The sequence below is a fragment of the Vipera berus genome, assembly GCF_964194415.1.
Source record: "Vipera berus genome assembly, chromosome: 7".
Classification (NCBI taxonomy): domain Eukaryota; kingdom Metazoa; phylum Chordata; class Lepidosauria; order Squamata; family Viperidae; genus Vipera; species Vipera berus.
In genome coordinates, this window is record NC_138209.1 from 37,229,327 (window position 1) to 37,254,731 (window position 25,405).

Genomic DNA, 25,405 nt, shown 5'->3' on the forward strand with positions numbered 1-25,405 from the left:
TAATATATTTTTATGTAATTTTATTTTTCATGCAGGAGCTTAAACCGTTAGGTATAGAAAAAAGATTAGAATTGCATTCCCAAGATATAAATGCGTACCATAATGCTGATTTTTTTCTCAAGTTAATCAATAAAATATAGCTGGAAACAGAACTTTGCTTTGAGTAACTGTTGTACCTCCAATTAGGCAATTTCCTGGAGGAAACTGATTATCTGGACCCATACCAATCGGCGGGCTCGGGACAGGGGTTGTTCCTCTGTCCTAGTCCTATTAGATCTCTCAGCGGCTTTTGATACCATCGACCATGGTATCCTACTGCGGCGTCTCAGGGGGTTGGGAGTGGGAGGCACCATTTTACGGTGGTTCTCCTCCTATCTCCTGGGCCGCTCGCAGTCGGTGTTGACGGGAGGGCAGAGATCCGCCCCGAGGCCTCTCGTTTGTGGAGTTCCTCAGGGGTCGGTTCTCTCTCCCCTCCTGTTCAACATCTATATGAAGCTGCTGGGTGAGATCATTCGTGGTTTCAGGGTGGGGTATCATCAGTATGCTGATGATACCCAACTTTTTTTCTCCACCCCGAACCAACCCAGTAATGCCCTCGCCGTGATGTCCTGTTGCCTGGAGGCAGTCCAGGTCTGGATGGGGAGAAACAGGCTTCGTCTCAATCCTGCCAAGACTGAGTGGCTGTGCATACCGGCATCTCGGGTTAACCAGACTACTCCATCTTTAACGATGGGGGATGAGGTGTTACCCACCGTTGATAGGGCTCGCAACTTGGGCGTCCTCCTGGATTCATGGCTCAATTTTGAAGATCACATAGGAGCTGTGACCAGAGGGGCTTTTGCCCAGGTTCGCCTGGTGCGCCAGTTACAGCCCTATCTGGACCGAGATGCCCTATGCACAGTCACTCATGCGCTCGTGACCTCCCGGTTAGACTACTGCAACGCTCTCTACATGGGGCTGCCCTTGAGGACCACTCGGAGGCTTCAGCTAGTGCAGAATGCGGCCGCGCGAGTTGTGATGGGGGTTTCCCGATACTCCCATGTAACACCTCTAGTCCGCGAGCTGCATTGGCTTCCGGTTGCCCTCCGGGTGAGATTCAAGGTCCTGGTGATGACCTATAAAGCCCTAAATGGCTTGGGTCCAGGATATTTGAGGGAACACCTGCTGCCGGCATCAAGTTCCCTTCGTCCTGTGCACTCCCACAGGGAGGGCCTTCTCAGGGTGCCGCCGGTAAAAGATTGCCGGCGGATAACACCCAGGGGGAGGGCCTTCTCAGTGGGTGCGCCTGCCCTTTGGAACCAGCTGCCCGTGGAGCTTAGGACTGCCCCTGACCTTCGTTCATTCCGCCGGGACCTGAAGACCTGGCTCTTTGAGCTTTCCGGCCCAGGCTGAGAGTTTTTAATTGGGGGTTTTATACTTTTCAGGGATCAAATTTAATTATTTTTAATTGTTTTTAACTTTTGTATTGTATTGATGTTTTTAAATACCTTGTAAACCGCCCTGAGTCCTACGGGAAAAGGGCGGTATATAAATTCAATAAACTTAAATGTTTCCAATAACTGTTGACCAGTCCTGCACATCATCTTGCAGGAATTTAACCCATTTCTCCTTACAGAATAGCTTCATCTCAGGGGTGCTAGAGGGCTTCCTCATACGAATGCCTGCTTCAGGCAACAGTTCTGTAAGATTTAAGGTCCAGATTTCGACTTGGTCGTTCCAAAACCATTAACTCTCTCCTGTTTTAACCATTACATGGTCATACAACTTATCTGTTTTGGATATTGTCTTGCTGCATGATACACTTTTTCATGTTGAGCTTCAGTTCACAGATACTGACATTTTCCTGTAAGATTTTCTGGTACAATTCAAAATTCATGGTCAACTGCCCAAACCATTATACTGCCATCACCTTATTTCACTGATAGGATATAAGGTTCTTATACACAAATGCAGCATTTGCCTTTTGCCAAACTTAACATTTTCTCATTCAAGGCATAAAATTCTATTTTGGTTTAATCTGTTCACAAAACCTTCTTCCAATAGATGTATGGCTTACTCACATGGCCTTTTGCAAAATGGAGTTATGCAGAAATTTTCTTTCTGGAGAATAGTGGCTTTCTCCTGTCAATCTTGCCAAGCACATCACTGTTCAGCATGGTCATTGACATTTGCCAATAAAAGGGAGTTCTTTAGTTCATTAAAAATTATCCCAGGGTTCTTTGGGAACTTCTGGAGTATTGCACAACTTGCACTTGCTGTAATATTGGTCGATATCCTCAACCATTCCTGAGGACAGCAACAATTGTGTTGAATTGTCTCCACTAACATTGTATGCATGCTGAAAGTTTACATTCCCTACACTTTTGCAAGTCTTTGATATATCCTGCTATACACATATTCTTCCAAAGAAAAAGGAGTAAGGGAAAAAGAAATGATAGATTTAAGCATTTTTGAAAGGATTAGTCCCCCATAAGCTGCCACAACACATCCGGTGTCCCGGAGAGCACAACCCAGCAACCAATATGTTATGCTGCGTGGCAGAAGATTAGCTTCAGCATGCCTAATGCAGAACACTGTTGTAAAACCAGCTGCTGAGCATCCAACTATCTCCTAGGCGCACTCCAGGCTGCTACCATTTCATTAACACTTCAAAGCCAGAACACTTTTACAAACTGTACGCATTTTCCCTGATAGTAAATACATTGCTTCTTATATGGCTAAATCTGGTCATTCCACAAGAGTTTATAACATACATGAAAGCCTAGCTGCTGCTGCTCCTTCCTGTTAGTATTTCCATCTGCCTAGCTCCTTTCAAGCATTCTATTTTGAGTGAGAATTGGCACAATTGCTAGGAGCACAATTTGTTGGAAAAACCACGCATCTGGAGCAAAAGTGGAAATGATCTGAGAAACCAGCCCATCGTCATAAAACCTTATTTCAACTTCCTGCTAATCCCATGCAGTGTAGGTTACAATGAGCCACATGCCAGGCATTCTGCAGAAAATTGGCTGCAACACAAACCATTCTAAACTTAGACCTTTTGTTTCAATAGACTACATGACAAAAGTATCCTACAAATAATAACTGTTATTCTTAAAGTAGAAATATCTGCAAATTTTTCTTACGTGCTGTAGCAATCTTAATAGCCAACGCAAACTGGGAAATCTCATATCTGTTGTGAAAGGCGTTACTCCAACTGTACCCATTAAGTTTTATTTAGGTTGTCTTACCAAAGGGCTCTATTACTGAAAGGAGAAGGGGGGAAAAACAAGACACTCATTCTCCCTTTCCTACATAGCTCTTAACGTATTCTATTTCTGAAAAAGGTTTCTGAAAAGAATTAAAATAGAAAAAAGAAGACACATGAAATACTGTTTCTCATAGCATAATCTACTCATAGAGATCCTTTCATAGCACTGGATATATAAAAAGGTGTTCTAACTAACATTATGACTGGTGGGATTTCTTTTGGTCAAATTTTTCTTCCAATGAAACATATATCGTCTGTTGGCATCCAGTTATATGCCATAGAAGACAAAAATCTGCATGTTTAAAATCATATAGAACTGTTTAGAGAGTCAGTTGCATTGTTTGGCACTTCAACATTACTCAATATGATAGCAATATTAACAGTGAATACATAATAACCTTAAGTCAAAGTTTACTTAAGTCAAATTTTTAACTCAAGGTGGTTTGTCAAATTAAATTTCAACTCTCAATTATTTCTAAATTCAAAGTAATTATAGAAAGCAGTTCTTAAAATAATGAATATTTACATCACTGTGCCCAGTTTCATTCATTTATTTATTTATTTATTTTAATTCCATTTATATCCCGCCCTTCTCCGAAGACTCAGGGCGGCTTACAAGCTTAGCAGTAGCCTTCATTCTATGTATATGCCTGCTTATTAGGGCTTTCACACCCCCCACAAGCGGCTTTATTACAAAGTCAGCTTATTGCCCCCAACAATCTGGGTCCTCAGTTACAAATACAAGAAACATCAAACAATGGTTTGAAAGTGAGCTGCATATAAAGAAATTGTGAGTTTTTTAAGGAAAATTGATTCATGTTTATGTTTTGGTGTGAAAAAAACTTAAAAAGACTATAATTCAGATTATAAAAATCAGTTTAGAACCAACAGAAGACAATATACATAGCTCAGGACAGAAATGTAGAGTCCTTCATGTTCTCTGAGCTTATTTGTTTGCTTGCAGACATTTCATTCATGTAACGAAAAATCTGCAAGAAACCAACCACGCTCGGAGAGCATCAAGAAGAGATTTTGGAGAAGTATTGAGAAATAGGAAGTCTGTGGCAAAAAACTGGATGCAAATTCTATATTCTCACCTTTGTGAAGATTTCTAAAGCCATTTAACTACAGAAATGTTATGCATTCCCATTGTAACTCGAAACTGTAATGGAATCAATTCAAGGAGGAAATGCCAAAGATTGGAGGCATGCTAAACTATTAGGATAAAAGAGATCTTAATTTTCCTTCCTATAATCTGGAAAATATAGTTAATGAAGAACAAGACCTGATGATGCTGGTATCTTCAAAAGGTTAATAATGACCCTATTATTCTTTTCTGTTTCCACTGCAGGTTGATACAAAAGACAGTTGCATAATTAGATGGTACGTTGCTATCATTAGTGACATTATCCAAGTCCCAATACTACTTAAGATAAGCCCCATTCCCACATTTTTTGTCATCCTGGAAGTAGAATGCTTGAGGAAAGCGCAGGGAAAAGTGGGAGTTGCAACAGAACTTAAGCTTTTCTTCCTTTCTGAAAAACGCCACCAGGGTTTAATAATTTCAGTTATTAAAAGTGAATAGCTGCACCCTTGATGAAGGAATAGTTTAACTACAAGAAAATATATGTATAATTTCCAAGCTTGAGGCCTTCTGCCAAATTCCTTTAAATGCAGCTCACTCTCAAACCACCACACTAGGAGGCTCTTGGCTAATTAAGTTAAAAAGAGTACTAACCCCTTTTCTCAAAAGCTGGGGTTTCTAATATAAGATTCATCCCATCTTTTAAGAAGAAATTAAGCTATCGCTGACATTAATAACTAAAAGAATTCTCCCTTTTCCAGGAATTACCACATAAATATACTAAGGATACCCACTGCCTACGTCTTTGATGCTTCTGAAGCACTGTAATCAATAATAATATTAATATTATTAATATTAATATTATCAATAATAATATTGATAATAATAAGTTCCCATGAGGGATTTCTAACAGTTATTCATATGAGAATTCTAAACTATGCGCTCAAGAATATTGGGACTACAGTTCTCAAAATTTCACAGAACTGCATATCGAGGGAAACTTCCCTTTTTAAAAGGAAAGCTTTTAAAACTTTTTTAAAAAATTTCTTGCAGAGGTTTCATTAATTTCTGTAAATTTGATATAGTAGGTTAAGGCAGGGGTCCCCAACTCCCGGTCCATGGACCAGTACCAGTCTGTGGCATGCCAGCAACCAGACTACACAAACAAGCAAAGCCCCATCTGCAGGATGCAGGCAGCACACAAAACCACGCCCGCTACGGTTCACAAAAAACCTCTCTCCACATAACCGGTCCCTGGTGCCCAAAGGTTTGGGGACCTCTGGGTTAAGGAATCAGGCTAGAAACAAGGAAATTTTTAGTTCTAGTTCTATTTTAGGCACAAAACTAGATCAGTCATTGTGTCTGGAAAAAGGCAATGGCAAACCACTTTTGAGAAACCTTGCCAAGAAAACTGCAGAGAAGAGAGCTGGACACAATTGAAAGGAAGGTAAAAAAGCAAGAATATAGTATTGTGTAGGACAGAAGTCCCCAACCTTTTGGGCACCAGGGACCAGTTCTGTGGAGAAAGGTTTTTCCGCGGACCGGAGGGTGTGTGGTTTTGTGTGCTGCCTGCATCCCACAGATGGGGCTTCACTTGTTTGTGCAGCCCAGTTGCTGGCATGCCGCAGCCCGGTACCAGTCCATGGACCAGGGATTGGGGACCCATGGTGTAAGGTTTAATAACATCCTATATGGCTTTGCATGAAGTTACTTCAGAACTATCTCCTCCAACCAGAACTGACTAGAACTGACTTACAGAAGAAATTCCTAATAATCCCTTATTTCTGTAAGAAAGGGGATTCAGAAAACATTTTTTCCATTGCAGGTTTATGAAATTAGGATTTAGTTAGTTTTAAAATTTATATTTAATGTGGATATTTTAGTAATTTTACATTTTTATATCAACTGTGAACATTTTAACTGTTGTAAGTTGCCACGAGTAAAAAAAGGAAGGAAGGAAGATTATGGCAGACACAACACTTCCAATATGTCTCAGGACAAAGTTGAAATTAACTAATTATCTAAATGACTGGAAATAACCCACATAAGTCCAAATACTGTAAATGGCTGCAAACTCTATTAAAATGTGTTCCCCTGCTGTTATTCTTCCTTGTAGAATGAATAATAAAACAGAATCTCCAATTCAGAAAGTACACTAAACAAACCTATCTTGAATTGTTTACCAATCACACAAGCAAAAAAATAACAAAAGAACTGAATTGGCTTCATGTTTCAGCTGTACACATAATATGACCATAAACTAAGATTCTACACACTTATGGTTTGTTATGATTTATAACATTGTGAGAACATAATTTTATATATTTATTATGTAGACTGAAATACACAAGCTATCCTTTAATCTGAAATTCTTTTAATTCTGTCCACTTCAAACAGTGGGCAAAATGGAAAGAAATGGTTGGTCCTTGAAGCCTAAGGGAAATGGAAGAATATGCATTCTATATTATCTGTGGAACAGACTCAAAATAGATGATAAGAGCAAGCAAGTTGGGAACTAAATTTAAAATATAACTATGCTATTTTCTTACTCAACATATAATTCTTCCCTATATTATATGTTGGTTGACCTTCCAACTACTACTAACTTAATAAACTGGAAAGCTAATTAATACATTATTATAGTTTGTATGATATCTGATATATAGCATTTTTTGAGCCTACTGCATGTTTACCGATATAAAATAATATTTTAGTTGCATATATCTGATTCATGTTATTTATCTGAATTCAATATTCATTGGACCAACCTCAATAATTCTAATACTATATTCACATATACATAATCAGGGCTTTTTTCTCATAGAACGCTCAGAACAGCGTTCTGGCACCATTTATTTTGCAACAAAAAAAAGTTTTTGCACAAGCTGTGCTGCTATTGGCTTAAGCCTATTTGCAGGCTTTGCTCTTTTATGACTAATGGACTTCAACTCCTAGAATTCCTGAGTCAGCTATGCTATTGGCTTTTGCAAGCCAATAGGAATTGCTGCTGAGCTTGCCAAAAGACCCGGCAGGCAAATGTTGCACAGGCAAGTTGCAGCGAAGGCAGACAGAAAATAGATAGCTGCTCCCCAACTACACCATCTCAACTAGTAAGTAAGATATTATTTGCAAATAGGATATCCAAGTATGACTCAAGGAAATTTTCCCTGCATGGACGGAGTAGTGGTTTGTTTCACTTTGTTTTACTATTCAAATTGCTGTAGGGAAGAATGATGATTAGAAAAAGGCAGGAAGTTATTTTTATTAGGAAGAATTCATTTATCCCATGCTAGATCTTTGGGAGCTTAGTACCACCAGCACAGAACATTTGCTTTTCTGAAACTTCATTAAAATTCAATTCCTGATAGGGGCATTTGAAAAAAAATGTTATTTATTAAATTTATATGCTAACTATCTCACCAGGATGACTCTGAAGTCAAGGAGAGGGCTTGCAATTTCTGTTTGTAGTTATCCACGTTTCTGCACACTGAGATAATCGGCTATTATACAAATACAGAGCCTATCATGCTTTTATATTTATATGGAACAGATACATTACCTGAAATTTTTGGAATGTGTAAAAAATTTGAACTAGCCCATTTCCCATTGTTTGTGTATATAGAAAGTAAACCCTGAAATAGATTTGGAAAGAGCAAGGACTTTGATTAAATGGAAATGTTGCTAAGCGTAGAACTGTTGAGTTAATTTGCAGCTGTTTCTGCTGTTTTCTTTTTATGTGCTTATTATTTTACATCACATTTTAAAAGCAGCCAAATTGAATAGGAATAAGATTGTGACTGAAAGAATACTAATTCTGAAATATAGTAAATATCTTTAACAAGTAACATTAAATTTAGCTTTAGTGTAATTTGCTTGTTTACTGTAGCTAAAACTGGAAATTATATTTCTAAAGCAATAGTTTGGATCATTGGAAAGAAAAAAGATTTAATATTTATGATTCAAAAATATAAATATGTGAGAAACATGTTTTAAAGACCTTTGCAGCTTGTTCTCATATATACCCTGCCACAAAGGAATAACTAAAATTATGAAATTTAGAATCTACCAAGCTTCCCTCCCTATGGACAGAAGACAATCCATGGGAAATGTGAATCCGTAATCCATAGCTTTAGCAGCAATAATAAATCTAATTATGCTATTCATATTTAAGTTAGCCAAACCCTGGAGCAGTGGTAGCAATCTTCTATCACAATGGCAAGCCCTTTAAGATTATATAGTGTTAATCATATAAGTGAAAAAATGAGGAAAACTGTGTTTAAAGAAATTGTTTGATCCAATAATAAAATTTCATTGATAATTGATGAATCAACCACAATAAGCAAAAAAAAACTACCCTCATAGTATTTGTTCCATGCTGTATCGAAGGTATGGGAATGAATTCACCAGTAAATTTGTTTTTGGACTTGGTAGAACTTGAAAAAGTAACAGCAGAAGGAATATTTGATTCCTTACTCCAATGTCTTTACTCTTACGGGATGACAGAAGATTATTTGAAAAAATATTTGATTTCTCTGGCATGCGATGGCACCACTGTGATGATGGGATGTAAAAGTGGAGTGAAAAAATTGCTGTCAGAACGTTTTCCTTCTATTATACAGTCATGGCCGAAATTGTTGGCACCCCAGAAATTTTTCCAGAAAATCAAGTATTTCTCACAGAAAAGTATTGCAGGAACACATGTTTTGCTATACACAGGTTTATTCCCTTTGTGTGTATTGGAACACAACAAAAAAGGGAGGGAAAAAAGCAAATTGGACATAATGTCAAACAAAACTCCAAAAATGGGCTGGACAAAATTATTGGCACCCTTAACTTAATATTTGGTTGCACACCCTTTGGAAAAAATAACTGAAATCAGTCGCTTCCTATAACCATCAATAAGCTTCTTACACCTCTCACCCCGAATTTTGGACCACTCTTCCTTTGCAAACTGTTCCAGGTCTCTCTTATTGGAAGGGCGCCTTTTCCCAACAGCAATTTTAAGATCTCTCCACAGGTGTTCAATGGGATTCAGATCTGGACTCATTGCTGGCCACTTCAGAACTCTCCAGCGCTTTCTTGCCATCCATTTCTGGGTGCTTTTTGACGTATGTTTGGGGTCATTGTCCTGCTGGAAGACCCAAGATCTCGGACGCAAACCCAGCTTTCTGACACTGGGCTCTACAGTGCGACCCAAAATCCTTTGGTAATCCTCAGATTTCATGATGCCTTACACACATTCAAGGCACCCAGTGCCAGTGGCAGCAAAACAACCCCAAAACATCATTGAACCTCCACCATATTTCACTGTAGGTACTGTGTTCTTTTCTTTGTAGGCCTCATTTCATTTTCGGTAAACAGTAGAATGATGTGCTTTACCAAAAAGCTCTATCTTGGTCTCATCTGTCCACAAGACATTTTCCCAGAAGGATTTTGGCTTACTCAAGTACATTTTGGCAAACTGTAATCTTGCTTTTTTATGTCTCTGTGTCAGCAGTAGGGCCCTCCTGGGTCTCCTGCCATAGCGTTTCATTTCATTTAAATGTCGACGGATAGTTCGCACTGACACTGATGCTCCCTGAGCCTGCAGGACAGCTTGCATTCCTTTGGAACTTGTTTGGGGCTGCTTATCCACCATCCGGACTATCCTGCGTTGCAACCTTTCATCAATTTTTCTCTTCTGTCCACGACCAGGGAGATTCGCTACAGTGCCATGGGTTGCAAACTTCTTGATAATGTTGCGCACTGTAGACAAAGGCAAATCTAGATCTCTGGAGATGGACTTGTAACCTTGAGATTGTTGATATTTGTCCACAATTTTGGTTCTCAAGTCCTCAGACAGTTCTCTTCTCCTCTTTCTGTTGTCCATGCTTAGCGTGGCACACAGAGACACACAATGCAAAGACTAAGTGAACTTCTCTCCTTTTTATCTGCTTTCAGGTGTGATTTTTATATTGCCCACACCTGTTACTTGCCCCAGGTGAGTTTAAAGGAGCATCACATGCTTGAAACAATCTTGTTTACCCACAATTTTGAAAGGGTGCCAATAATTTTGTCTGGCCCATTTTTGGGTTTTGTTTGACATTATGTCCAATTTGCTTTTTTTCCTTCCTTTTTTTGTTGTGTTCCAATACACACAAAGGGAATAAACCTGTGTATAGCAAAACATGTGTTCCTGCAATACTTTTCTGTGAGAAATACTTGATTTTCTGGAAAAATTTCTGGGGTGCCAACAATTTCGGCCATGACTGTAGTTTGGCATTGTGCTAATCAGACTAGAATTATCAGTAGGTGATGCTGCCAAGGAAACTAAACTGTATGTCATATACCATGCTTCACCAAAGAATAGCAGAGAGTTGCATTCATGTGCAGAATTACTGGGGACTGAGCTGCTGAAAATCAGAAGAATTTTAAGCACCTGATGGGTGTCATCTAGTTTGCGTACAGTTTTGGCTGTATGGAATAATTTTGAATCCCTTGTGTATCATTTTGAACAAGCAATGCATGATCCTACAAGAGATAAAAATGATAAATGCACTTATGATGGCTTGAAAAGAAAAATAACATCTACAGAATTTTTATTGGACCTAGGATTGATGTGTGACGCTCTCCAAGAATTGTCAGATTTAAGTTTGGATCTACAGGACCACAACATCGACTTGTATAAGACAAATAAGAAAATAAAAATACTGGTACAAGTTTTTGAAGAAAGAAGACAGAACTTTGGGCCCTATTATAAATGTGCTGTTGCTGCTGTAAGTGATCTTCGCTTTCGTGTTTTACTTCACAAAAGAGATTCAAAAAAGGATCCTCCCATTGACCCAAGTATATTTTATACAAAATTGAAAGAATCAATTGAAAAAAGATTACTCAATAGCAAAGACAATGAGTTGGTGTATTGGTCTCGCGTACTTGATCAAAAACATTGGCCTGAAGATGTTAATACTCAACTGACATTTGGAGAAGTGGAAATTAGAAACTTATCGATCAGACTGCAACTAAATGAAAGAGAAATGATTCGTGGATTCCGTGAATACATTCTCGAAAAGACATATCCAGAAAAACTGTTGCATTTGATACTGACTCTGAATACCATTCCTATTCTTCAAGTGATTGTGAATGTGGGTTTTCACAGATGAATCTAATTGCCACCCCAACAAGAGCTTCGTTAGAGACTAAGACAATTTCAGCACTTTTGTTCATCAAACTTGTCAGTCCTCCTCTGAGACTTTTCGATCCTTTAAAGTATGTTTATCTGTGGTTACTCAGAGGATGACATTCGGCCATAGATACTAAGAGCAAGGAAAGGAGTCGAGGATTTGCCAGACGAGAATTGGACAAAAGTTTGGAATTTTCTATGAACGTTTGCCTTAAATACAATAAATTAAATGTATGTTAAGAATTGAATATATAATTGTTTAATTATATAAATACATATATAAATAAAATTATATAAATGAAAGATTAACGTGAGAGTTCCGGCACCTTTTATTTTTTTAGGAAAAAAGCCCTGTATGTAATGCATGCTGTCAAAAACATAAACACATAAAGACACAGACATACCTAACAATGTACAAGGTAAAAAGCAATTTATAAAGAAAATATTAATTCATCTCACACACCGTTATAAGTTAACTATTTTTTTCTCCATTACAAATATAATTTCCTATTCTGAATTCTAAGGAGGCACTCCACTTTCTTCCAAGGCCAATTCCATTTGGTGTTCTGCTATTTAACCCTTACATGAAAATTCTGGGTGATATCATCCATCAGTACAGGATTAAGTATTATCAAAAGTCTAATGCTGCTCAATTTTACATCTCTCCCCTGGCTTTTCCAGTGGCTGAAAGACTGAATGGTTGTGGAGTTTTGCCCCCTCCCTTCCCCAGATCTAGTAATTTTTCACTGTTCATCATAAATCAGGTTACAGTCCCTATTAAGTCAGTGAGTAACCTGGAAGTTTTCTTGGGACTCGTGACTCCTTCTCATGGGCAGATAGCAGCTGTGGACAGACCAGCTTTTGCACAAATGCACTTGTCCATCTGTTTCACCTATGCTGGACTGGAAGGCACTACTCACTGTGACCCTCATTTATCACCTCCTGGTGATAAATACTTTATGTAAAGTATTGCACATACTTTACATAAAGCTTGAGCATTCAAAATCACAAGATGATATTCCAGGGGGTGCAAAAACTTGGGATTTTCAGAATTATAGTGTATATCCATAATTCGTTGCCATTATTTCAAACTTTTGTAAGGGGTGCAAGAATATATCAGAAGCGTTCTAGGGGTGCAGGGTATGGAAAAGGTTGGGAACCACTGTTCTATATTTTCTCATTCAAACATTTGGGGTATGTAAACTAAAAAATGCAAATTCTATTATTTTTTTCTGAACCTAGTTCTCAAAGCAGTTCCAGAACACTATGTATCTTGAAGGAATCTCCTAGGCATGACTTCTCTGTAAGTGCCCCTTCTCGGTAAAGTAACATCCCCTTGGAAATTCATCTTTTCCAATATCTTTGGCAAAAAAAATTGTAGTTATTTTCCCTGTCAGTGTCCATTCTGGACAAAACCACTTATTGTTCATAAATTCTTGCACTGAATGCTCTTAGGGAATCACTTGTAAATTGATACTTCACATACATTACTGATAATTGATAATGAAGCTTTAAATAAACACTTGTAGAATCAAAATCAAGAGTCATGAAAATCTATCTCTCAAATATTAGTGAACTATTGATGAAAAGAAAAAAATGACAAACAAAAATTATGAATTTACAGCTTTAAAATGAGAAGAAAAACTATTCCAACAGATAAGATTTTCCTAAACATTTGGAACCATAACAGTGTTTTTGTTTCAAACATTTATTACTGTAGTGTGTAATACACTCTTAAAATGGCTTACTGGGACATACCTTTTTAAAATTTCTTGATTTTAGCAACCTTTTAGCAAGCACTCCTCAGCTGACACAATGCAAAACACCTTTGTTATTTAAAGTATCACTTTAGAAATTGCGTAAATAAGCGCCTATGCTTGGCGTGTTCCCAGTACAAAAAAAGGAAGCACTTACTGCCATTGTCATCAGAATCTTCACTGCTGCTGGGAAGTCGACCACGTTTCATGATCTTCCTGAGTAACAGCAGGCAGCCTGGGAAGCAATGCAACAAAAGTTAACCCACAGCAACAGTCATCAGGGTTTTGATAAAGAGCATTCCAAGAATAACTAATCAGAAATGAAAACAAAACTAAGCAGCACAACTCTAAGCAATAAATATAAATAAAAAACTCTATTTGCATGAATTATCTAGGATGCCCATCCCCAAACACAGAAATCTCAGGATAAATCACAAAAATCTCAAGCCTTCAGGCCAATGTATATATTTGTAATGTTTTTAAAAGTAGCCACTTCAAAGAAATTACAAGAGCCTCCACAACCTTGCCTATATATGGGATCTAGACATAATGGGTAACATGATTCTTAAAACCTTTTATAGGTCTGAGACTTTAAGAACACAAGATTGGTAATAAAAAGAAAACTCCATACAAGTAATCCTTGACTTATAACCTGAATTAATTCCAGAATTAGTTGTAAATTGTTCCAATACTAAATTGAGGCATCATGTGACTGGACCCATTTTTTGTGGCAGTTATTAAGCCAACAAGAAGTTATTAAGCAAGTCCATTATACCCAGTAGGCTTTTTTTTTTGCTAAAAAACTGAAAATAAACCCTGGAAATCAGCAAAAAAATGTGGCACATCAGTCACATGACTGCAGGCTTTAAACAGTCATAAAGATGGTCTGGTTGCTTAGAACCCCAAAAGTGATAATGTTGTAACTTCAAATGTTTATTCTATAGTGCAGGGGTGTTAAATTGCTGGGCCGTGGGCCAGATGCATCATAGCAAAACCGCGCCCACCCCATTACCAGCAATGGCAAAAAAGTCACAATATGTCACAACACGTCATGTCATATTGCAAGTTTGACACCCCTGCTCTAGTGTATCTCCTTAACCTGGTAGCCACTGTCATGACCCTTTGTTTTAAAGTCTCAATGGCTACAGATGGAGTCAGGCTTATGTTTTTTCAGTAGCTGAGACTTATCCCTAATCTTCACACCTTTCGGTAATTGCACCAGCTAACCTTTCTCCGAGTTGCCTTGTTTGTGTTTGTGTGTGAATGTACTGCTGTTCCTCTTGATTCTGTAGCCAAGCATCTCCAGGATTACAGCAGCTGTAGTGTATATCAGTTCACTGGTCTGAGTTATCATGGTAATAGGGATTGTTTTGAAGGATGTGTTGACATCTTCTAGCATATTATCTGATGGTATTTCTCTGCTGAGCCTTGGTAATCTGTCTCAAGGGTTGATTGTAGCTAGTTTACCCATGACCTTATACCTCATCTCAGCAGCTGTGCTTTGGAATGGAGAGGGTGGTGGTGACATTCCAGTTCAGATATTGGCTGCACATCCAGTTGTTCTTCCGGGTATTCTTGATTATGAGATATGTTTAGTTGATATACCTCATCCAACAGAGTGAATGCTATATATAGGTTTCATGACTTAATTAGATACATTATGCTATTTTAATAGTTTTCCTGGAGACGTCCACTAGCCCATAGACTGCTAAGTTTAAAAATTACTTTGCTACATAACTTGACCTGCAGATCTTTATATCTTAAAAAGGAATTACTTATGAAGAGTCACCTAAGCTGTATGACTATGTTAGTCTCTCTACAGTGCTATGCAGTTAGGAGTTTCTGAAATAATTTCTTCAACTGAGTTGTGCAGCCATGATGACCGATATTAAGTTTTCAGTTAATTATATAACTTTCTTTCAAAATCTGGGAATTCTAGCTACAATCACAAAGTGATACTTTGAACAGTATGCTGAGCACCATTAACTGCTTCTGTGGAATAAACAAAAGGATGCTTTTATTTTTCTTAATTCAAAGATCAAAATAATCATGATCTAAGAATACGTTAATAAGATATTTTAGCCCAAGGTAGAATCAAGGAGGATTCTGCAAAGTTGATGTAATATTTTGGTGCACCAATAAATAATGTACATAAGAATATGCCAATAAAGGAGACTATTTGGAGCTCACGGTTAAAACACTGATGCATATGTGAGTTTCAGTTTATTACTAAAATCTACGTATGGGTCAAGACAGAAAAATAATTCAAAATAATTCAAATTCCTAAACTCTTTAATAAGATTTCAGTTATCTTACTCTTCAACATGACTCTCACAATTGCTAAATAAAATGAGGAGATATAAAGTTCTAAATTATAAGAAACAGAGTATTCATTTCATTCAATAATCACAATAAAAGTAGCCTTTAAATGGGGGGCACTGTCATTTTGAAACAATAAACTTGAAAATGCCATCATATTGAGTTGTTAACCTTTACAGATTTATGATTATTTTGTCTTTATTACACAAGCACAAAGCAAAACCAAAAAATAGTGCAAAAAGTATGTCTGCATTCTCATATTGAATCTTGATATCTTTATGATAGAATCTAAGGCAGCATGCATGGGAAAGCACTCATTTTGAGATCACTTACTGTCATCCAGAATACAGCAATAGAATAGATGGCTTAATGCAGAATGGCATTCTATGCAATTACAGAATTTTTGCTGAAGTCCAGAACTGACTTGGCTTAATTTAAGGGGACTCAACTGTATCTTGAAACATATGAATTCCCCCAGAAGAACAAGTGTTGTTTCTACAACATGAAAATCTGCCTCATCTCATATCTGCAGGACCACCTTTCCCTAAGGACATCTACCTGTCCTATTAGGTTAGTTAAGGTGGGCATACTCCTACTCCCTCCCTTTCTACACTACCATCTAATAGGAACTAGGATATGTGCCTTTTCCATGGCATCTCCTGCCCTATGAAACACTCTTTCCCCTGAGGTTATACACGTTTAAGATAAATAAATAAATGTCTCATGTTATATTTCCCAAAGTTCTCAATTTATTTCTTTATATAAGTCTTTCTCCTTGGCTATTTTGATGGATTCATTCCCTAGTTATCTTGAATTGGTTTCCATCATATAGCAATCTTATAATCTGATAAAAGAGGGAAATTGATATCAGTAGCATGCTATGGGCCTTGATTTCTATTGTCATACCTGCTCTTCCTTCTCCAAAAAAGGTCAATTTAAGCATTCAAATTTAAGATCACATACACTATTCTTTAATGTAAGAATATGCCAACTGAGAAACCAGGGCCATGTATGCTCACACAATCCTTAAGATGTTGCCTGAAAATTGCTAAAATATACTGCTCAAAAAAATAAAGGGAACACAAGATAAGACATCCTACTATTAAATACAGTACATTGTGTTGTTTAAGTGTTCCCTTTATTTTTTTAAGCAGTATACTTTGTAATGGAAAATGGAAGGGATTAACACATGGGAAATAACAATTTTTATACTGCAATGAATTATAAATATAAAATCATATTAAACCCATTCTGTATTTTGTAATGAGGCTCTTAGAATGACATTCAGAGATCAAGTATGGCACTTGCCCCTAAAGTTATGTACCTCTGCCTCAGATTGTAATAACATCACTAAATTAAAAAACTACAAACGGTTGACTATCAACTTCCCAATACAAAAGAATACTGCAGAAAATATTTACCTTAGCCATTTAGAAATAAATCCATTAAAACAAAGAAGTCTAAATGTATTTGCTACTGGAAAAGACAACACCATTTTTCCCTCCCATTTTCCACCCTGTCAATAAGTTTCAGTGAGAGTTCAGAAAGCATTGGAATTGTCCAAACCAAATTAATAGGATTATTCTTTGGTACTGAATTAACAGTGTATTCACTGACAGTAAGGCTTAGTTCTAACTGTTCATTAGGTAATATAAAACACACAAAGTAAATCAAATATATTTTATTTCTCAAAGATATTAATACACGAGAGTGCCAGTATACATCATCAAGAGTGTGATAGATTGATCAACAGCATATGGGGAAAATGTAGCTTGAAAATGACTACAATTATTTTTAATGGATGAAGAGAAACATTATATATGGACATTAAATGTGTATCCCCAGGTCAAAGCTTTTATAACTTGTATTTCCTCCTACAGTAATTTTAATGACTTCCATAAACCTCTGGGTAAAAAGGATTTATCATTCTAGTTCTGACAAATCATTAACTAGAAGCAGTGTTAAAACAAACTCTAAAATAAACTGCATAAAATCACTACAGAAACAGCACAAGAATGCAAGAAGAGTCTTCTCCTGCAAAACATACTAATATTGAAATAATATGAGCTGAGCCAAGTACTCAATTTCAAAAAATTTAAGTCAGAAATGCACTTTCTGGTTGGGACTTAACATAAAACAAAATAACTTAAGAACACAAAATAATAAATCTCCATATAAGTTCTCAATGGATTTCAGGAAATATCTTACATAACCCTTTGGCACTACAAAATATTAATATGTCAAACAAATGTTTTTTCTGTCTATTGATTACAGTGATCACCAAAGAATGTACTGGTTTCTTTGATTTAACCAACTATCAATGATTTTGGCAGAAGGAAACTGGATTATATGTATCTGTCTAGATCAGGGGTCTTCAGGCATGCTGGCTGAGAAATTCTGGGAGTTGAAGTCCACAAGTCATAAAAGGGCCAAGTTTGGAGACCTCTGGTCTAGATTAATCTAGTTCTTCCACATCAGTTGATGATTAATGGTATGAATACATTTCAACAATAAAATCCCATGCCACAATCACATGTACCAACAGCATTGATTTTGCTATACAATACCAAATGAAAGAAGCAGGAAGAAAACTCTTTTGTGATTTTAGTTTAAGCATCTATGTTAATATCAGTAGAACCAGACTGGAAATTGCAGATTATAGAAGTCTTGTTTTGAAAATCTACATCGCTTGTTGCGTAGCGTATCTTAGAGCAGCCATGTCAAACTGCCGGCCCAGAGGCCGGATGCGTCACGCCAAAACCACACCCACCCCATTGCCGGCAATGGAGAAAAAGTCGCAATACATCATGTGACATCACGTGATGTTGCAAATCTGACATGCCTGTCTTAGAGTGAAAGTTTCTCACAAGTGCATATTTTAGAACAAGAGTCCCAAATCCCTGGGCTGCAGCCTGGTGCTGTTTCACCGCTCACTGGGAACTGAGCCGCATAAGCAATGGGCAAGCACACAAAACTTTATTTGCGCAAACAGCGCATGCACGAAATCATCCCCTCACCTCCTCGACCACTGCCAGTCTGCAAAGCCAAAAAGGTTGGGGACCACTCTTTTAGAATACAGAACTAATAGACAACAGACGTACAAGTCTGGATAAGATGGTGCAAATACAGACTTTTTCCAGATCAGCTGAGCCAAACTGTAGCAATGATAATTTAACTTTAGCACGGCTAAGTCCAGGTTGTGCTTTTGGCATCCATTAAGAGCAAAGGGAATCTATTTCATTCCAAGCTGTATTTATGATTATGTATCACAATGATGTAGTTAGTCCTTGACTTACGACATTCGAGGCCAAAATTTGTGTTGCTAAGTGAGACATTTATTAAGTGAGTTTTACCCCATTTTATGATCTTCTTTGCCAGTTAAGTGAATCACTGCAGTTAAGTTAGCAACACGGTTAAGAGAATCTAGCTTCCTCATTGACTTTTCTTGTCAGAAGGTCACAAACGTTTTTTACATGGGCCCAGGTCACTGCAACTGTCATAAATAAATCAGTTGCCAAGCCGCTTAATTTTGATCACATGACTATGAGGATGTTGCAACAGTCATAAGAATGAAATATAGTCATAAGTCACTCTTTTCAGTGTCATTGTAACTTCAAATGGCCACTAAACGAACTGCTGTAACTCAAGGCCTACCTGTACTTAGTATCCTATGAATAAATCCAAAAGTTTAACAGCCAAGCTGCTATTGTTATTTTGTTAATAACGTGAATATTTCAAGACATACATTCTGAAGATACAAAATCAATATCACAATCTAATTTGTAATATCTATGAAATAATTAGAAGTTGCACATTCACTATTTTAAAAGCAAAAAGAATTTAACTTTACCTATATGTTATCAGCGTCATCCACGTTAAGTAAAAATGAATATCCACCCAAAGTGACTTTTTTGTACACTGTTGTAATTATAACCTACATCACATCTTTCTGCAAAATTAAGTACCCACAAGAATTAGTTTGTGAACACACTCCACTGCTTTGAGCCTCTTGGGAGTGGGACAAAGATTCCAAGAAATCCCACAAATATATTTGTCTTCAAAGTATGGATTCTGTTTGGCATTGATTTAAACAGGAGGGTTGTTAATTGAGATAAAAGGAATGACTTTTCAAACTGGATCTTAGTGTGCCGATGACATTTTTAGATGCAGAATCTTAGAAGACCAGTCACAGAATTCATTCTAACTCTCTCATCTTCAGCATCCGAATCGGGAGATTTATTACAGCAAATTAAAAGCTACACCAGTCCTGTAACCAGCTCACCAATTTTTCCAATTCCACAGGCTCTTGAACGACCTTTTCAATCTCATCACTCGGTGAACGCGGTAACACCCTACCCACCAACGCCAAGAGTAAGATGAGTAGCGCAGAAAAAATAAGCCTTCTTTCCAGAGAGAAAGGTCTGCGAACCGAGTTGGGGGGGGGGGGCGGAAGGAGGCCGACTAGCCAAAACGCCAGCAATATCACCGTTAGAAGTCTCTGCATTTGAAACTGCTCAAGCCCCCGCGGCGCATCCTCCAGTCTCTCGTCTTCCGCTCCGCCCTCTTCCCCAGCTGCACCAATCCGCACAGCCCCGGTTGCAAATCAAACTTGGTGCTCCCGGCGGAGCTTGGCTTCCCAAATCCACCGCTGCTCGCGCAAAGCCTGTAGCGCAGCCCTCCCTTCCCCCTCGATCTCCATGTTGTAACGTCTGGGGAAGGAGGGGAAGGGAGGGTTCGTGGACTGAGCAGCAGGAGCGGCGAATATCTCGGAGACCCCGCTTCAGCTCCCACCCGCCGTTCGCCCGTCTCTCTCCTCCCACTCGACAGTTCTGGAAACTGTATCAACCCGTCAGAGGAAATCATCCAGCAAGCAGTTGCAAACGAATCAACGCCCTCTAGTCTCCGCTCGTTAAGAGAGATTTGGGGGGTGGGGGTGGGGGAGAAGCACGTTATAATACAAACCCCATAATAAAAAGGATGGTTAAAAGGGACTAAGGACGTAACTGCTTCTACAGCATCTTGCAAAGATCGAAGATAGAAAGTGGTAAGACCAAAGGTGATGGGCACGCCGAAAGGCCCTGGGGGCTTTTGTCTTAATTTCTACAAAAAACGCTTGATGCATGTTCTTCCTCCCACCCACATCGCTCCTCCTGGAGGCGGGAGGAGCCGACCACGGCCCGCTCGGTGGCAAAGAAGTAGCTATTTGAACACACCATCGCCAAGATCCATTTTCTTCGCCTTGATGCGGAGAGGGGAAACCTGCTTCCACATCCCTCCAACTGAGCTTGAGTTCCGCCCGTCCTATCCACCGTTCTTTCATTGACCTATTTTTATCTCCGTTAATAAGTTAAACGTCGCAAATCGGGGATTTCTTAGCTCGGACCGGTCCGCTTGGGGTACACCTTCTGACGTTTCTAATACGAAGTACTTGCATTACCATCGTGCTACCCCTGTACGATTTCCCAAGTGGGGCGGGGAAAAAAAAGGTGGTCCACCAGTATCCGACGTTACCTGTGAAAAGCCCCACGGTAGTGTTTCACGACTCTTTAACTTGAGAAGGCAACTGGCAGCTCCGCGCCTAATTTATTCAGAGGGATCTGAGAACAAATTCTAACCCTGGGGGTGAAGAGCGGTTTGAAAAGTTTGCAACCCCCCCCACTTGCGAGCGTTTGTGGCTGCACAGCAACGGCGCAGGTATTTCGGTGCTTTCCCCCCCCCCTTCGGTAAAATGGGAGGAGTACAATTGCTCAGAAAGAATGGAGAAGTTCAGGTTTTTGCTGACGCCGCGCACCTGCCTGTTGACCCGCCGGCCGGCTAATCTGCCAACCACCCAAGATTCCTTGCCTTCGAGCGCAGCCCAGCGAAGAAACCCCGCCTTCTTACGGGGGCGGAGGGGCTAATGACTGTAGCAAATGAGACTCTTACGAAGAGGTTAGAATCCCAGGCAACATTCCACGTTTTGTCTTCTCCCTGCGTTAATCATCTATGCCAGCAGCAGCAGCACCAGCAGCGTCCAGCCTCGACAATCTGCTGCCACCCAGCAGAATAGCGGTTGAATAACACGCTCCGTTGCTAAAATACACTACACACCCCTTGTTTTTATGCTATCCATATGCTCACACTTCCTTAACACGTGCACTTTCGGGGTCTTCCCACTTGCAGCCCAACAGACGCGGGAAAAGCATTTCGGGTTTCTGGTGCGAGTATCAGGCTGTTTTGCTTTTTTTTTTTTTAAAGAATCCAGGTGCCCATTTAACTAAAAATCCCCTAAGATGTTCCTCTCCAGAAATACAGTGCTTGAACTGCATTAAGTTCATTACCGCATACATATTATTTGACCGATATCCGTACACCGCTTCTAAATACGTTTGAAGCCAAATTTGATCTTATTAAAGAGCATTTGTCAGTAAAAGGTGTTTTATCATCTTTTCCCCTCCGTATTATCCTTCTTGCCCTTGGGATTAATGCAACGGATATTCCGAACATGTGGGTGACACGGCGACAGATTCTGGTTCTGGCCACCCCTCCCCCTGCTTTTTAAAGCTGTCTTAAAAGGACCTGTGCTCTGCCATTGCCATCTGTCTTCCAAGTTGTTAAAACGCGCTTCACTTTTCCGTTACGGCTGATCTATCTCTCATTCGGCGTGGATGCGTTTTAGGATGGCCCGTCCTTCTTACCCACAAAGAAAACTGTAGCAAAAGTCCCTGGATCAATTACAAATTAACCCATAAGTCTGGAAGGAAGAGCCCAACAATATTGTCATTGTTATTACTATTGATCGCTCTACAACCCGATTCATTCATCTGGCTCATCCTACTAAGCTTCTGGTTTGCCAAAATCCAAGTCTGCAGCGACACAAAATACAGCCAGCCCTTACCTCCCCTTCCCCTCCCCCTCCCCCCCCAATTCGGATGTTCTCCAACGTTCCAAAATAATCGGATTTTTCCTTTCCTCCTCCCTCGCCCCCACCCCTTTCCTCCCCAGCAATGTACAAGTTGCTTATGGGATAGCGAAGCTGCAACTCAACTGCCTCCTCTTTTTGCTCCCTATCAAGAAGCAAATCTTTTGGCGCCATATTAATGACGTACTATATTATTTCCACTAGGCAGCGACCTTCGGCATTAAATTGCTCTCTAGCTGCTTCTAGAGAACTCCAAAGCTAAGCGACCAAAAAAAAAAACCACCACCACCACCACACATCAAATATGGCTGTGCAAGGCAGCTCCTTCTGCGGCGACGGGCGGAAAGGCGAACGTAAGGAACTGCCTGGCCACAGTTACCTGCTGCTGTTGCCGCCGAGATGGTTGCCAGTCAGGTTGGAGTTTCTCTGCGCGAAGGGCTCCGTGCTGCCTCATGAGTTCAGACAAGCATTGGAGAATGGGAGCAGATTGTGTCTCTCTTCACACTCGCGCACGCACATACACACACACGCACACTGACAACGAAGGGAAACGAGAGAGAGAGAGAGAGAGACACTCTCACTCTGACTGACGTTTTTACTTGTTATGGAGGAAGGACTCTGTGAATCAAACTCATTTCTGGGTCACTGCTGCCACAGGGGGGAGCTACTTTAATCCCCTGCCAAAACTAGAGGGAGGGGGTGGAGAAGAGAGACAGAAATAGGGTGGGGAGGAGGAGTGGAGGCAAGAAAAAGAGAGGGAGCGAGAGGGAGGGACTGGGAAACCATTGCACTTGGAAACTGTCTGCTTTTAACCCTTTGCAGCCCAACAAGCTGCAGATGTCATGCTCCATTAACACAGAGGTACTATCTCTTCTGGAGTTTTGCATCGAGGGACCTGCCTTTTGGGGAAAGGAAAATTTATAGCGGAACGGGTTAAGGGAGAATTAAAATTTGCACATCCCAATATTGCCAGCTGTTTTTAAAAGGAAGAAAAAGGTTCTCTTGGCTGACACATGAGAAGACTACTTTCTTTAAAAGGTCACACCATTTGCGTGGCATAAAAAAAATAGGATATTATTTCAGACAATAAAAACACAAAAGTAGCCAGGGAGACATATGCAGACATACAATGTTCTATTTGGGATCTTCTTTGGATGTTTTAAATTGTTTGGGTGAGTGACAGTCCATGTGCCAGAAAAAGCTGTTTTGAACTCGGTGACAGGCATCCTTGAATCAGCTTCCTTCCCCCAAAGTTAATGATGATGATGATGATGATGATGATGGAAGGGACCTTGGAGGTCATCTAGTCCAACCCCCTGCTCAGGCAAGAAACCCTATACCAGGGGTAGGCAACCTTGGCTCTTTTATGACTCATGGACTTCAACTCCCAGAATTCCTGAGCCAGCATGGCTCAGCATGGAAACCTCTCCATTTCTCCTCAGCATAGCTGGCTCAGGAATTCTGGGAGTTGAAGTCCACGAGTCATAAAAGAGCCAAGGTTGCCTACCCCTGCCCTATACCATTTCAGACAAATGGCTGTCCAGTTATTTTATTATAGTTGATACGTGTGCTTTGATTTTTTTCATTTTTTAAAGTATATAGTAAGTCTCTTATTTTATTTTGGCCCTGCCAACTTCAGAGCAACAATAGATTACCCATTACAACAGTCTTGTCTAATGGGATATGTTCCTATTTACCTGACTCATACCATTAGACTGATCTCCTCCATTAATGTGAAGAAAAAACTAGAATGGACCGATAGTAGGTAATGAAACTCCTTGCGTGTTAAAATCTGGGTCTTCACGAGCATCATAAGAAGACCTCTCCTAGAATAGCGGTCCCCAACCTTTTTGGCACCAGGGACTGGTTTGGTGGAAGACAATTTTTCTATGGAGCAGAGTGAGGGAGAAGAGAAACGCATAACCTAGTTTCCCACTCATGCATACTTTACAGTAGGGTTTGCTTGCTCCCTGCTCACATTTAGCTGTATGGCCTGGTTCTTAGCAGGCCACAAATCGGTGGTAGTCCACAGCCCAGGGGTTGAGGACCAATGGTGGGATTCATCTGGTTTGTACCACTTCGGCAGAACCGGAAGCTAATTTTTGTTGCCCAGGCCCAGAATTGACTTCCGGAAGCAGCATCCACACAGAGAACCGGTTGTTCACATATTTGAATCCCACCACTGTTGAGGACCTCTGTCCTAGAAGTCACACCTACAAAGATACATAAAAGCCCTTTTCATGCACATATACTAAGCAAGCTTTAGAATCACACTTACGCTGCAGACATAGAACCTTTGTTTTATTCATTTCTTCTAGGACATGGATGTCAAACTCGCCACAACCCGTGACGTGTTGACACGTATCGTGACTTTTTGTGCATTGCACAGCCTCTGTATGATGCAACTGGCCAGCGGGCCAGCAGTTTGACACTCCCACTGTAGGAGATCCATATAGAAAGATTTCTCCAAAGACTGTAGTAAGATTCAGAAAATTCATCAAATAGTTTGAATTTATGCTATAACAAAAGGAACATTGCACATGTCAGGAGTTGTCTTAATTTCCCACTATCTCAAAATTTTAAAAAGTTGTAAAGACTCCGTTCTATCACCAGGTTTTAAACTATCAGTTTGATAGTATTAATAGTATTTTTATATTAATTGTACAGTAATTTATGTTTTCTAAAAAGCAGAGACATCACCCTGTCAACAAAAGTGTGTATAGTCAAGGCTATGGTCTTCCCAGTTGCAATGTATGGCAGTGAAAGCTGGACCATAAAAAAGGCTGAGCACCAAAGAATTGAGGCCTTTGAACTTTGGTGCTGGAGAAGATTCCTGCGAGTCCCTTGGACTGCAAGGCGATCAATCCGGTCAGTCCTAGAGAAGATCAACCCTGACTGCACTTTAGAAGGCCAGATCCTGAAGCTAAAACTCAAA

General features: G+C 39.5%; 1 protein-coding gene across 4 annotated transcripts in view; it reads right to left on the reverse strand.

Annotated features, from left to right (window-relative positions):
• The window catches only part of JADE1 (jade family PHD finger 1), an 89,864-nt gene extending 66,790 nt beyond the window's left edge, over positions 1-23,074 (reverse strand). For 3 of the 4 annotated variants that reach the window (XR_014027143.1, XM_081333072.1, XM_081333070.1), the window contains exons 1-2: positions 22,850-23,074; positions 13,408-13,485 (exon numbers count right to left, since the gene is read on the reverse strand). Coding sequence is in view for 3 of the 4 variants with exons in the window: in XM_081333072.1 (XP_081189198.1) it covers positions 13,408-13,459 (52 nt within the window). In the remaining variant the exon portion in view is untranslated. Of the gene's footprint in view, positions 1-13,407; positions 13,486-14,731; positions 14,825-22,246; positions 22,332-22,849 lie in introns of those variants that run through there. The other variant, XM_081333071.1, reaches the window with a different exon arrangement.
• Between the last annotated feature and the right edge of the window lie 2,331 nt (positions 23,075-25,405).